Below are 13,548 nucleotides of genomic sequence, written 5' to 3'. Positions count from 1 at the left end.
TATTTTTGAAGTTATATAGAATAATTATTATATAAATAGTTTTTTAATGTTATTTATCTCTTTTATCATTTTCTTCTGAATTTTTATCTCCATGAATTTGTTTTTGCCACATAGAATAATATAGACAATTCTTGCTTAATTTTTTTGTCTGATCTAAAAGTTCTTCGTGTGTACCACTTTCTACTATAGACCCGTCTTTCATACAAAGAATAAGATCACATGATATAATAGTAGAAAGTCTGTGAGCGATACAAATAGTGGTACGACCTTCCGTTAATTTTTTTAGTGCAACTTGAACTTGTCTTTCTGTATGTGTATCAAGAGCAGATGTTGCTTCATCTAATAGAATTATCTAATAATGTTAAGTAACCAATGTATTGAAGATATATATACTTTAGGATTCTTTAAAATTGTTCGTGCTATTGCAATCCTTTGTTTTTCTCCTCCGCTCAAACGTAATCCTCTTTCTCCTACTTTCGTATCATATTTATCAGGCCATGTCATAATTTTGTCATGAATTTGTGCCATGCGCGCTGCTTCGAAAACTTCTTCGTCTGATGCATCAGGTTTTGCATAACGAATATTAAACATAATAGTATCATTGAAAAGAACTGTATCTAAAAATGTTAAGAAAATTAGATTAAAAAAAAATACCTTGTGGAACAATTCCTATATTTTTTCTAAGAGAATTAAGTTTCACGTCATGAATATTCTGTCCATCAATTTTAATTGTGCCAGAGTGAATATTAAAGAATTTAAATAAACATCTAAGTACTGTTGTTTTTCCAGACCCGCTTTCTCCTTTATTTGAAATTATTTTGTATATAATTTTTTTTTTTACTTACCTACTAAAGCTACTGATGTGCCAGCTTTTGCATGAAAACTTAATGCTTTTAGAGCAGTTTTTTTATTGTCATAGGAAAAATGAACATTATCTAGATTTTTATCAGTATATAATTATTAAATTTTTAAAATTATACCAAATATAACTTCTCCGTGTGTTATTTTTAAATCAATAGCATCAGGTTTATCAGAAACTGAAGGCTTTTCATTAAACTTATAAATTATTATTTAATGTAAATCTAAAAATATCTTCTTACTAGTTCCAACATTCTTTCTGCATCTACAAAACTTGATTGTAGAGATCTATAAAGACTTAATCGTTTTATTAGTCTATTCTTTCTTAATTAATATTATTTTACCTTCCAAAATAATTTAATGGTCCTACAAAGATAATTAAATACTATCTTTAATAAATATTAAATACCTTGTAATTGAGTCATGTACGTTAATAAAGATACAAAATTTCCTACTGAAGTTTGATTTTTAATAACTTTATATGCAGAGAGGAATGCTATAGAAAGGAGACCAATTGTATATATTGTATTTTGTATTGTATTTAGAAAATTTAAAGAACCTATAATGATTATGTATTGTTTCTTGAAAAGTTAATTGTTTTTACTTAGTACATTGTATTCAGCTTTTTGATATGTTTTAACTGCATTTTCATGACGATTAAATTCAAAATATTCTGCATTAAAATACTTAACATATTAGTAAATTTTAAAGCTATAACATAATAGTAAACCTTTACAGTCTCATAGTTAGTTATAGAGTCACACTTTATTGAATATTCTTCTCTATGTTTGCTGATCATGTCTCGCCTATTTAGATATATTTAAGTTTAAGAGTAATTTCAATATTGAGGAACTAACCGATACTCTGTTCTCCATTCTGTAATTTTTATCGTTATATAAATATAAGAAATTGTCATAATCATAATAATAAGAGCAAAATATGCATCAAAATTAACAAAAAAGTATATAATAGCAATAAAAATGTCAATAATTACTGGTAAAACTTGAAATATAATGAGGTCGAAAAAAGTATTTATAGAAGAACCATGATCCAATGCACTCATAATTTCTCCTGTTTTTTTTGATAAATGAAAATCCAATGAAAGAGCATGAATATGCTCAAAAGCCTTAAAATTATATAATAAATAATTATAGATAAAGGTAATACCTTTACAGAAAGATTTCTATAGGCATGTTGATTAATTGGTATCCAAAGATGAGATCTAATGGAAGATACTAAGCCCATATTTCCTTGCAAAAATTTATAAAACATAAAAACAAGAACGTATATCCAAATATTTTCTGTATTGTTCATATTTTTTATTTATAATAGTTGTTTGTTACCTTTGTTATCTGTATTAGTAACAAGTTTATCAGTAATGATCCCTAGCTGTTGCGGTGTTAAAATGTTCACATATCTTGAAATAAGTAAAAGAGCTAAGGAAATTAGGGAAAAAATAATTTATAATACGTATATACCAAAACAGAAAAAAATTATAATTTTTAGTGATAAAACATTTGTAGGCCAAATATATGGAAAAAACAATGTAAACTTTTTAATGTACTCCCACCATTTATTCCATGATTTTTCATTTAAAGTATATTTTGTCTTTAAATCCCATAAATAATTCTATTTCTATTTAATGCAAAGATTTTTACCTTAATATCTGATAATTCATCATCTTCATAGGTTTGATTTTGCTCAAATAAAGGTGAAGTCTCTTCTGTATCTAGTGTTGGTTTTCTTACTATTGTTAATAAATAAAATGTAAAAAAAAATAAAGAGATTAAAATTCTCAGTAAAGTTATTGAATAATATGATATTTCCCAATTAGATAGAGATGAGTCCAATAGTATAAAGAAAAGTATTATATCGCCTAGTATTTGAAAAATATAAATAAATAAAGTGTTTGATTTTATAATATTCTGATGTTTTATCTTAATAGTATCTATAAATATTATAGACCATGTGAAAATACTACTTAAAGTATAAAACTAAGGACTATTTAGTATAATTTTTATGAAATTGTTTGAAATATTGAAATACATACTACTGTAGATTGCGCAACCCACCAATCTTGTTTAATTAATATATAAATTAAAAACAATATTGAATCTCCAATCTAGACAATGTTAGTTCGTATTATGGTTTTTATATGATTCAAATAATACAAATGTTAATAAAATTAAAAAAGTTGAAATAGTTTGGAGTAATAATGAAATATTTTGTTTTTTTTTATGTTTTCTTGATGTTATTGAAGCTGTAATATATAGTGTTAAAAGAAGCCATGGAAGAGTATAATGAATAAAACTAACTATAATATTATTATTTATATTCATTATAAACGTTTTTTATTTCTAATTTAATAAAAAATATGAAAATCTGAATATCGTAAAAATAAAATTATAGTTTTTATTGAACAGTAACTGAATAAAATAGTAAATGTTAATAAATAATGGATTATTCGGAATTATTACAGTATTGTACAATTGATAATTAAAAAATAATTTTTTAGTTAGATAAAATTATGAATTTTATTTAATGTATTTTTTATACAAAATTAATTTTAATTAAGAGTGATTGTTGAGAAAGTATTTGATAAATCATTAGAGGATGTGATGATTACAGGTTTATCATTTTCTATAAAGTCTTCTATATTAGAAGTATTAAGATTATTTTTTATTATTGGTTCTATAATATTTTTTTTATGATTTTCTGATGTTTCATCGTTTATGATATCAAATAATTTAATAACATTAGAAAATCCTAGTTTTTTTGGGAATTTTGTTGTTATAATAGTAGGTTTGCGTCTAGAAGGGCCTTTAGATCTTGTTTTTCGTAAATCCTCTAACATGGACAATTCGAGCAATGGCTTAGTATTTTCAAACAAAGAGTTAGAAATGTCATTCTCACTGGTATTACTTTGTAAATGCTTAAAGTTCAATATTTTTGGAGGTCCAAATTTTAATTTTTCTTCTAAATTTCGAGAAAACTGAGTTCGCGTGTTAATTGGATTTTTAATACTAGCTAATGATGTATGTGATGAATGAAGTGTGGTTGACGTTATTTCTTTTTTTGTAGGTCTCGATGGAAGAATTGGTTTATCGTTCATATTTAAATTAGTAGATTGATAGTCTTTATTTTCCGATTTTATAATTTGATCTGATGGTTTAATTTTTTGTGTAAATTCCAAATGCTTTTCGATTTCAAAGGTATCATTGTTAATAGAATTTGATAAAACTATTGAGTTTTCTTTTCTTGTAGTGTCTTCTAAAGAGATATTATTTTGTTCACAAGTTCTATTATCTGGAAAATGTTTTTTATTATCTAAACTTGTATTATTTAATATGAGGGTGTTTTGAGCAGATGTTTTTAAAGTTTTGAATTCTTGAAATTCTAAATTTTTCTTTGTTTTTTGATATTTTTGGAATATATTTGAATTGTTTTTATTACAATGTGGCTCTCTTTTTTCGCTTTCACAAATAATTGCTTTAGATAACAATTTTGTCTCTTGAACATGATTAGAATCTTTGATATTTTTAGGTAGACATGTAATAGTAGAATTTTTGTTGAAATTTTTTGGAGAATAAGTATCATTAGATGGAAAAAAAGAGTTAGAGAAACATAATGATTTTTCTTCGTTGTGTTTTTTTGTTTCCTTGTTTGTAATAATAGTATTTTTTTCTAAAGAATTTAGTTGATAGTTATTATTATTGTTTGAAAAGGATGTGTATGTTTCGTTTTCGGGCTTAGAATAAAGCTTTTTGTTATATTTTCTATAGTTTTCATCACAAATGTATGCATATTGTTTTTGTGTATTAAATATTGAATTTGTTGAAATCAAAATAGAGCTAGATTTTTCAAATGCAGGTTCTTCTTGAGAGTTTAATTCAGATATACTGCTAGGAAAACGAACGTTAATATCTTTATGTGTATTGTATGAAGTATTAATAACACTATCTTTTTCGAGATGATTCATTTGTTCCGTTAAAATATGTTTGTTAGAACTATTAAATAATTCATCTGAGAGTTTTTTTTGACATAAATCTGACGATTCTTCGTCCTTTAAATTATTATATGGTATATCCTTTGCCTTTTTTGGCAACTGTTCTGAGTGTAATGCGCATGTTGTAAGTTTTTGTGGACTATCAGGACGAGGTGGAACAGGTGGTAAAGACATGATATATAATGGAAAATATGCAGAAGTAGTAAATGTGTGTATATTCTTGCTATTTGTATTATTAAGATGTTTTTTTAATGTAGGGCTGATGAAGATTAATTTTAACGTTTAATGCTTTCGTCGATGTAAACGTATCGTTTAAAATAAAAGCATATAAGGCAATGTTGACAGTTTAAATACTATTTTCTAAGATATATATAATATCTTGATTCTGATATATTTATTTTATTATCCCAAAAAACCAATTACAAACTAAAGAAATATATTCTTCTCCTGGAAGTATTAGATACATGAATAAATCGTCTCTATGAATAATGTAAATAGTAAATTTGAAATGGTAATTGAGCCTTTTTTGAAAAAGAAAGTGTTTCATTTATATTCCTAAAAATTATTTTCAAAAAAAATTTTCAGTGCATAAAAAGATGTATAAATATCAAATAATATAGATAAACCACTTAATTTTCAAAGGCATTTGAATTTGTTGTGTCCGCAACCATATAGTTAATTTCATCATTGGCATCAGGGTTTCCTACAAATAAATTACGACCACCGCGTCTGAAATGAGTACGTAAATGAGCTCGTAGATTGTCGCTACGTGAAAACCATCGTCCACATTCTCTTATACTACACTGAAATGGTTTTTCACTGGTATGTGAGCGCTCATGACGTTTAAGATGCTCGTAACGTTTAAAGCGTTTATTACAAATATCACAAATATGAGTTTTATCGAGAGAAGAGACAACCAAAGGAAGATAATGACTATCTTTATACGAATTAGACGACTCTTGTTGACCATAGTGATGTTGAAAATAGTTAAGTACATTGCTAGCAGCCATGATTTGTGCTGATGACTTATCGTAAAAAGAATCTGTAAGAGATTGAGGGAATGATGGACTATAAGCAAAATATGATGTAGACGTGCAGTAGGGATCATCACTATATTCAGGATATGTGTTGCAACGCGTTATTTTAATGCTCTCAAGACATGGTCGGCTTTTTTTAAGAATAGGCTGTCCACACGAAAGATTATCCAGTAATATAGGTGTAGCTGTATGTTGCATTTTAGGTGTAGTAGTATAAAAATCTTTGTGAATATTGTTTTTAAGTGGTGTAAGAGGGAGTGTTTGAGAAGATGGTGTTTCGAGAGTGCTTGTGGTTGAGATTGTGGAAGTTGAACCGCTGCGGTAAATATTACAAGGCTGTAAAAAGACTTGCTCGGATGCGGGCATTGAATGATGCCGTTTAAGGGGAGGAAGAGCCACAGGATGTTGCTGAGACAATAGAGGAAGAGACTTCATAATACACTATTGATAAACACGTAAAATAAACTGACTTGCTTTCCTAATTATATATGCTATTGTTAAAATAAAGAATCTGTTGAAAATTAGTATAAAGAAAAAGACAAAAATTGTTAACATGCTTTCATAAACAAGTTTCCTGACGTCAGTAATACGTTTACTAATGTAGTTGGTTATAAAATGAATAATATTAAATTCAACAATATACAAGTTGGTAATAAATGTTTATATCCGGTGTGTCAAATTAGAATTTCCTTTGTTGTTGATTGTTTCATTACCAATATTGTAGATGTTTGTAGTTTCTTATACCTTGTCAAAAGTTGGTCTCGAAAAGGTATTTAAAAGGTTAAATTTAGATGAGAAAAGCTTGTTTGAATCTATAGACAATTGAAATATAATATGAAAAGATTCTGAAATGTTGAAGATTTAGCTATAAAGATGTCTGAATGTTTAAAGGGTTTGAAGAAAATAACAGTGATAGGATAATGAAAATGTTAGGCTGATTGTTTGTATATGAAAAAAAGAAGTGAGTGGGTTAAAATGTAAATATAAAGTTTCAATGCCGTTCTTCATGTGTTTAGAACATTTACTTCAAAGCCTTCATAGTTTAGTATGTTAGCCAGTCTGCATGATGACAAAAACTCTTTTAAAACTAGACTTGTTTGGTAGAAATCTTACAAGAACGCTAGAATGGTGAATTACTTTATATGGCTTGATGTTAATGCCGCAGTGGCTGACAGCTTATGAATATTCTGAGTTTATCTTTATATAGTTAGTTATGTTTCTATAAAAGCTAAGTTTTGATGATATAAGGGTTAGGGTTTAAAATCATTGTATTTGTTTATCCTATATTTAGTTTAGGAATATTATTCGGTTTGTTGATAATTTCCTTAATAAGATTTAGTACCAGATTAAACATTACGGAATTTCTCTTTTAAAAATTTGGATAGAGTAATGCAAGGGCTGCAAGTATGCACTAGTGTGCATAGAATGTATTGGTAAAACGGATCTTATGTGATTATTTAAATGTATTTAATATTAGATTTTTTTTAGCTGAGGTATATTGCTTTATTAAGTATTGGAAGTTTTATGAAGTTTTTTATGGTTTGAATTATACTTTGAAGGTGCTACGTCTAGTTTCTAGAGGTTTTTTCAAGAATGGTTGTTTGAATGAGGATTATTATGACTATTTTTCATGGAATTAGTTATCAAATTATACTGTTGTGAATTTGTTGAATTAGGTTACTATATAAATAAGATATTTATCTATATTAATATTAATTGTTTTTAATTAAATATTATAATCTGTTTAAAGTTATTATATATGAATTATATTTTTTAAAAAGACAAATTATAAGTTGTAGGTATTAATGAGAAAATGTAAGTTATAAATGGTTAAATGAGGATAATATACTTGTTAAATTATTATAAACTGTTTTTTTGTTATATATTATTTATAAGAAATTGATTTGTTACCTGTTTATAAACATAAAATTTTTATATGCTAGTAGGGTATTGATATATGTAAAGACTGGTTTGCTTAGGAAAGATTAAACATATTTATTATGGATATGTTTGTACTTGGATAGTTAGAAAAAAAATAGAATGAATGAATAGTAAGGATACGGTTTTTTTAGTGACTAAACTTTGGTTAAAATTAAAGAAATGTGAAAAATTGCGAGAATAGTTTTTGGTTGAATATTTTTGTATAAAATGTTTTTATTTTAGTTTTATTTTTTGCTCTGGTTTTTTAAGTAATTTTTTAATAAAGGTAATTAAAGAGAATGATCGCTTTTAATGAAATGCTTTTTAAATATTATGTTATATTATGTTATAGTTAAGATACAGTGGCTTAATTTTTAAGAGAATGGTTGTTTTAAAAAGTTTTAATACTTATTGTTTGTATTCAGGAAAACTTGGATTTGTTCTAATAGTTTTTAAGTTATAGTTTTTAGTTAGATTTGTGGGTTTTTATTGTTTTAGTTTTTGTATTAAATTATATAGACTTTAGGATATTATACAAATGGCTAGTGATAAGTTTTAGAATACTTATACTTATTTTTATGCTAAATATATATTAGGATTTGGGAGTATATCGTAATGTTTTCGTTTATTTCCATTTTATTTGGAGTTGTAGGAAGTTTTGGCTTTATAATTTTTCTAAGAATATTGTTGGCGTTTGTATAAAATTGGCTTTTGATTAAAATAGGTTAAGTTGTATAGTAAGATTATTTTATAATTATATATAATATTCGTTGTTTAATTATCGGTTTTATGGAACTTATTTTTTTTGTTTTTATATAATCATATTTTTAAAGTTGTTATTTTGTTTTGATTCAGATTAAAAGCTAAAGTTTATGGATCTTAGCTATAATTATTGATAAAGTTTATGAATTGAAATTTTATTTATAGTAGACTCAAAAAAAAGACAATATAAAATTTATTAGCTTTTGTAATTAGTGTTTACATGGTGTTAATGTTAAAAAAATAACAATTGGTTATATAAATGAATTTGTATCTTTGTATATTTTTAAAATAAAGGTAATTTTTCGGTTTTAAAAGATTTAAAAAATATAAAATCTTACAGTGGTTAAGTTGGCCATGTCTGATATAATGGTAGTTCTGAGTAAGTTTTAGGTATAGGTAGTACCCTAATAAAGTGTTAGTGTAATTCTGATTTTTAAAAGGACATATACCATTTTATAATATTTACAGTTAAAAGTATAATACATACTACAAAACAAATGTGCTTTATACAATACAAAATACGTTTTTTGGTTTTCATTTTTTTATTCTTATATAAAAGTTGAAGTTCTAAGATATCTTCTTTTGAAATAGAGACCTTATTCTTAGATTCTTCTTCAAATTTTTGTATTTTAAGTTCTAGTTCTTCTACGTTAATAATTGTACTTTTCAGCTCTTTTTGTAAAAGTAATAGCATTTTTGTAAGCCGTTGATGATTTTCATTTTGAGTTTCTAAAACATCAGAATATTTATTTTGCTTTTCAGAAGCATGTAAATTTGATAATGTTTCAATATATGGCCGAGCTATATAACATAAAAAAATGATTAATTATGAATGATTATATAGTTACACTGTGGTGTAGTTTTCCATGCGCCTGGTCCAAAAAGTTTTATAGTTCTATCCATAGTAAGATCAGCAATATTGGATAGTTTTCTATTTTCTGGAGAATATAGGATATTTTCATGAATATTATTCCTTTTATAAGAATTATTTATTTTTGTATTGTTTGTTTTTTCGCAAAAAATGCTTCTAGATTCTTTATCTAATTCTGCGTGTGAAATTTCATGCTCTGAATTTTCATTATATTGTGCTATTTCTTTTAGAATATTATATGGTGAGTCTTTTTTCTTAACAGCATGCTCTGGATGTTCTGTTATAGTTTTATATAATGGGGTTGAATGAATAAGTTTTATTTCGCTTTCTTCAGAACTAGAGGTAGATGCCCTTGAATCTGGCATAAGATCAGGTAGTGGTATATAGTTTTCCATATGATCATAGGGAGGATAAATAGGCGAAATATTATTTGAAAGTTTGACAAAGCATTGAGATGAGTTCGGTGATTTTATAGATATACTTTCTTTAAAATTTTCTAAATCCTCATAGGTTTGAATACCAGGTGAAATATTTCTAATACTTTTATTTTCGGGAGATTTGGATTTATTATATAATGTATAAGATAATGGTAAAAACGATTCCGATTTCTGCTGCTTTTTAGATGATATAGCGGATTTGCAAGCTTTTTCGAGTCTTTCCATATCACTAGATGGAGTATGCGCTAAAAACGAAGGTGATGATGTAGAAGAATATAATGATTTTGGCAAAGTAGTTAAACGGATAATAATCTGTAATTTTATTGAAAATTAAAAATAGGTTTATAAAAAAATATACCTCTTCTTCAGGAGTTTTTTCTCTGTTGGAAAATTCTTTGGAGGTAGCCCTGTTATTATTTCTTAAAAAATGATTATTTGCTTGTTTTTCGGTTGTTTGGAATTTATGAAATCGGGATGTGTTTGATTCTTGATTGAAAAAAGTAGAATAGTCATTGTTTTGAGATAAAAATTTAGATTTGAATGTGTTTGTATTTCTAAAAGATGTCATAATTTTTCTTTATTTGTAAATTTAGATTTTGTCAAGATCATGGAAGGTATGTTGACGTTAACTCGTGATATTTAAAATTAGTTTAAAAAAATATTATGAAACATTATGTGAATAAAGAAATAATAAATAAAAATAGGTCTTTTTACTAAGCATTTAGTTCTCTTTCTAAATAAATAATAACTTTAAGTACAAATTTAATTATGCATTTAAATATTATGAATATTTAAACTTTTTTATTATTGATATTTTATTGAGTTTGTTAGAAAACATTTAGATATTTTTTGATAGAAATTTATTGGTTATTATATATCTTATTTTTTTCAAAGTTTTTAATGCTTTTGTTTTTATAATTGTTTTGATATATATTAATTTTTTTATGACTGAAATATTTATATTATTGTTATATAACAGTCAATTCCTGCACTTTTTTATAAAGTTGTAAAAGTTGCGCTTTTTTTTCTGGAATACATATTGATTCTAATTTTTTGTTTGAGTGTAAAAAATTATTTTTAATAATTATTTTCACCAAACGCTTTTGTATATTTTGATAGTATTTAAAATTTTTTAAAAAATATATAGTTTTTTTTATCTTTTGAATATTGGTTATTATATTAATTTATTTAATTTCATTTTTATATGTAATTTAGGTTTAAATTGTTTTATTTATATATATTCATTGGATTTAAAGGAAATTTAATGATATAAAGTAGCAGCATTGAGTTCTAAAAGGTTCGATTACAATTTTTCTAAAAAAGAATTGATAAAAATTGTTATAAATTTATAATAGATATATTTTGGCATAGTTTTTAAAATTTTGTTTTTAATATATTTCTATGAAATAATTTATCGCTGGTAATTTTAGAAATGCAGTTTTGTGTTAATAATTTTGTAGATTTGAATAGTTCTGATTCTGAAAAAGTTTTAATGAAAAGTCTTTGATTAATAGTTTTATAGTTTATATAATTTATTTATTTATTTATTGTGGTATAAGATTTACAAATATATTCTACATTATTATTTATATTTTATTTTCAAGAGTATTGAAAAGTTTTGTTGAATTTGTATTAAGGTCTTAAAATATTTTGGTTAAAAATAGAATAAATATTTTAAAATATATAAATGTAGATTAAGATTATATTTTTTTTATTAAATGTATTTAAATATTTTATTTTTTTAAAAAAATAAGAATATTCAACTGTATAAGTTTTAGTACATTAAAAGTGTTTTTATTTACAAAAAATTAAAAGAGTCTAAGAAATGACTTGGTTCAAATAACTTTAATTTGAAATTATTTGAAGTTAATTATTATAAAAAAAAATTTTGTAAAATTATGTTTAATGGACAAAATTGTGTTAAATATAATATATTTTTATTTTTCCTAAGTTATTACATTAATATGTAGATGTGTTTATTTAAATAAAAAATGAAATATCTTTGTTTTAGAAAAGATTTATTTTTTTAAGCTTATGAAATTTAAAAAGAATATTAAACGTTCTTTTGGACATGTATAAACCTAAAAAATGTATATATGATTTATATTTATTTTTAAAAAAAAATATTGAATATTTTTTATAATTTAAAATAAAAATTTTCTAGTAGCAATTTTATGAATTTAAACGAATTTTAAATTAGTTTATTTGTAGAAATCTTATATATGTTGATATAAGAAATTTTAATTTTATTATATATGGAACTTTTTATGAATATTAAATATATATTTGAAATTTTAATTATTTGTGAAAATATTGGTTTTTCTTGGTATCTTTTTTTAAAAATTTTAATTTTTAACATGTACTGAATGTTTGTACTTCATGTTTTAATATATTATATAAATTTTATGTTTGTATTTTTTATTTTAAATAGATTTTGTAGAGGTTAATTTGTTATTTTTTAATAAAAATTTATATTTTCTAAATTGTTTTTATTATATATAAATATTGAAATTAGGTTGAAGTTTTTTAACGATAAATGTATTGGATTAATTGTATTTCTTGGAAGAATTTAATTGTAAAGAATTTAGTTACCAGAGTAATGGTTCAGAATCCAATGGTATGGGTAGATTGTGGTATTTAATTATAATGTTTTTGGATTTTATTAATTTTTTTAAAAAAATGTCTGGCTTAAATCCAGAAAAACATGAATTACTTGAAATTGCTGTTTTAATAACAGACGGAAATCTAAATATTTTAGAAGAGGTGGTTTTTATATTTGAAATATTTTATATGTTTTATTAATGATTTCTAGAAAGGATTCGAAAGAGTTATTCATCATCCAGAATATATTTTGAATTCTATGGACGCTTGGTGTAAAAAGAATCACGAAAAGGTATAATTTATTGAAAAGATTTAAGTCTATAAATTTTAATGTAACAGAGTGGTCTTATTCAAAGTGTTTTATCGTCTCCACACACTTTAGCTTCCACTGAATTAGAACTTTTGGAGTATCTTCAAAAGTATGTTTCGAAACCTAAAGTAGCGATCTTGGCTGGAAACAGCGTTTACGTTGATAGAGCATTTCTCTTTCGATATATTCCAAGAATTGTAGAGTATTTACATTACAGAGTTATTGATGTTTCCACAATAAAAGAGCTTGCTAGACGTTGGAATTATTATGTTTTTCAAAATGCACCGAAAAAAAAAGCTAATCACAGGGCTATGGATGATATTCGAGAGAGTATAGAAGAACTTAGATATTATAAAAAAACATGGCTTATTTGAAATATTGGGTCTAATTTTTTTTTTTTAATAATTTTAAAATAATATGTTAATTCGAGTTATGGTTTTTTATGATTGAGTTTTTAATATACTTTTTTATAATTTTAAAAAATGGCATTATTGTAAACATAAGTAATACTTTGTTTATATGATAATGTATATAATGTCTATTTAAGTTAGATGGTTTAAATAATTCTATTTTAAAATTTTGTATTTTTTATCTATGTTGTATAGTTTTATGAATATAACTCTATAGAAAATATATTTTTTATTTTTAGGTTTTCTGTGTTGGTTTTGGAGAATTGTTTATAATATTAATTATATAAGGAGTTGATATAGTCATAAAATTTAATAAAAATTTAAATATTTTAAAAA

At 24.2% G+C, this 13,548-nt stretch overlaps 5 protein-coding genes across 5 annotated transcripts; 1 reads left to right on the top strand and 4 right to left on the bottom strand.

Moving 5' to 3' along the window:
* Window positions 1–49: 49 nt before the first annotated feature.
* T551_02429 (uncharacterized protein) lies at window positions 50–3,197 on the bottom strand (the record flags this gene model as incomplete). Its single annotated transcript, XM_018374692.1, has 17 exons — window positions 50–352; window positions 394–617; window positions 655–801; window positions 846–935; window positions 981–1,056; window positions 1,101–1,155; window positions 1,203–1,224; window positions 1,268–1,417; window positions 1,463–1,544; window positions 1,589–1,664; window positions 1,716–1,984; window positions 2,026–2,159; window positions 2,202–2,294; window positions 2,337–2,487; window positions 2,517–2,605; window positions 2,905–2,980; window positions 3,030–3,197. The coding sequence occupies 17 exons, from the start codon at window positions 3,195–3,197 to the stop codon at window positions 50–52; spliced, it is 2,205 nt and encodes a 734-aa protein (XP_018229264.1).
* Window positions 3,198–3,424: 227 nt separating this feature from the next.
* On the bottom strand, window positions 3,425–5,038 carry T551_02428 (uncharacterized protein; the record flags this gene model as incomplete). The annotated part of the gene is made up of 1 exon (XM_018374691.1): window positions 3,425–5,038. The coding sequence occupies one exon, from the start codon at window positions 5,036–5,038 to the stop codon at window positions 3,425–3,427; it is 1,614 nt and encodes a 537-aa protein (XP_018229263.1).
* Window positions 5,039–5,493: 455 nt separating this feature from the next.
* On the bottom strand, window positions 5,494–6,336 carry T551_02427 (uncharacterized protein; the record flags this gene model as incomplete). The annotated part of the gene is made up of 1 exon (XM_018374690.1): window positions 5,494–6,336. One exon carries the CDS (start codon window positions 6,334–6,336, stop codon window positions 5,494–5,496), a length of 843 nt encoding a protein of 280 aa, XP_018229262.1.
* Window positions 6,337–8,926: 2,590 nt separating this feature from the next.
* T551_02426 (uncharacterized protein) lies at window positions 8,927–10,459 on the bottom strand (the record flags this gene model as incomplete). The annotated part of the gene is made up of 4 exons (XM_018374689.1): window positions 8,927–8,987; window positions 9,033–9,384; window positions 9,432–10,203; window positions 10,250–10,459. 4 exons carry the CDS (start codon window positions 10,457–10,459, stop codon window positions 8,927–8,929), a joined length of 1,395 nt encoding a protein of 464 aa, XP_018229261.1.
* Window positions 10,460–12,570: 2,111 nt separating this feature from the next.
* Window positions 12,571–13,176, top strand: T551_02425 (uncharacterized protein; the record flags this gene model as incomplete). The annotated part of the gene is made up of 3 exons (XM_018374688.1): window positions 12,571–12,654; window positions 12,704–12,784; window positions 12,832–13,176. The coding sequence occupies 3 exons, from the start codon at window positions 12,571–12,573 to the stop codon at window positions 13,174–13,176; spliced, it is 510 nt and encodes a 169-aa protein (XP_018229260.1).
* Between the last annotated feature and the right edge of the window lie 372 nt (window positions 13,177–13,548).

Source organism: Pneumocystis jirovecii, assembly GCF_001477535.1.
Source record: "Pneumocystis jirovecii RU7 chromosome Unknown supercont1.10, whole genome shotgun sequence".
Classification (NCBI taxonomy): Eukaryota; Fungi; Ascomycota; class Pneumocystomycetes; order Pneumocystales; family Pneumocystaceae; genus Pneumocystis; species Pneumocystis jirovecii.
Note: the sequence above shows the minus strand (reverse complement) of the source record. Positions and strands in the feature narration are given on the sequence as shown.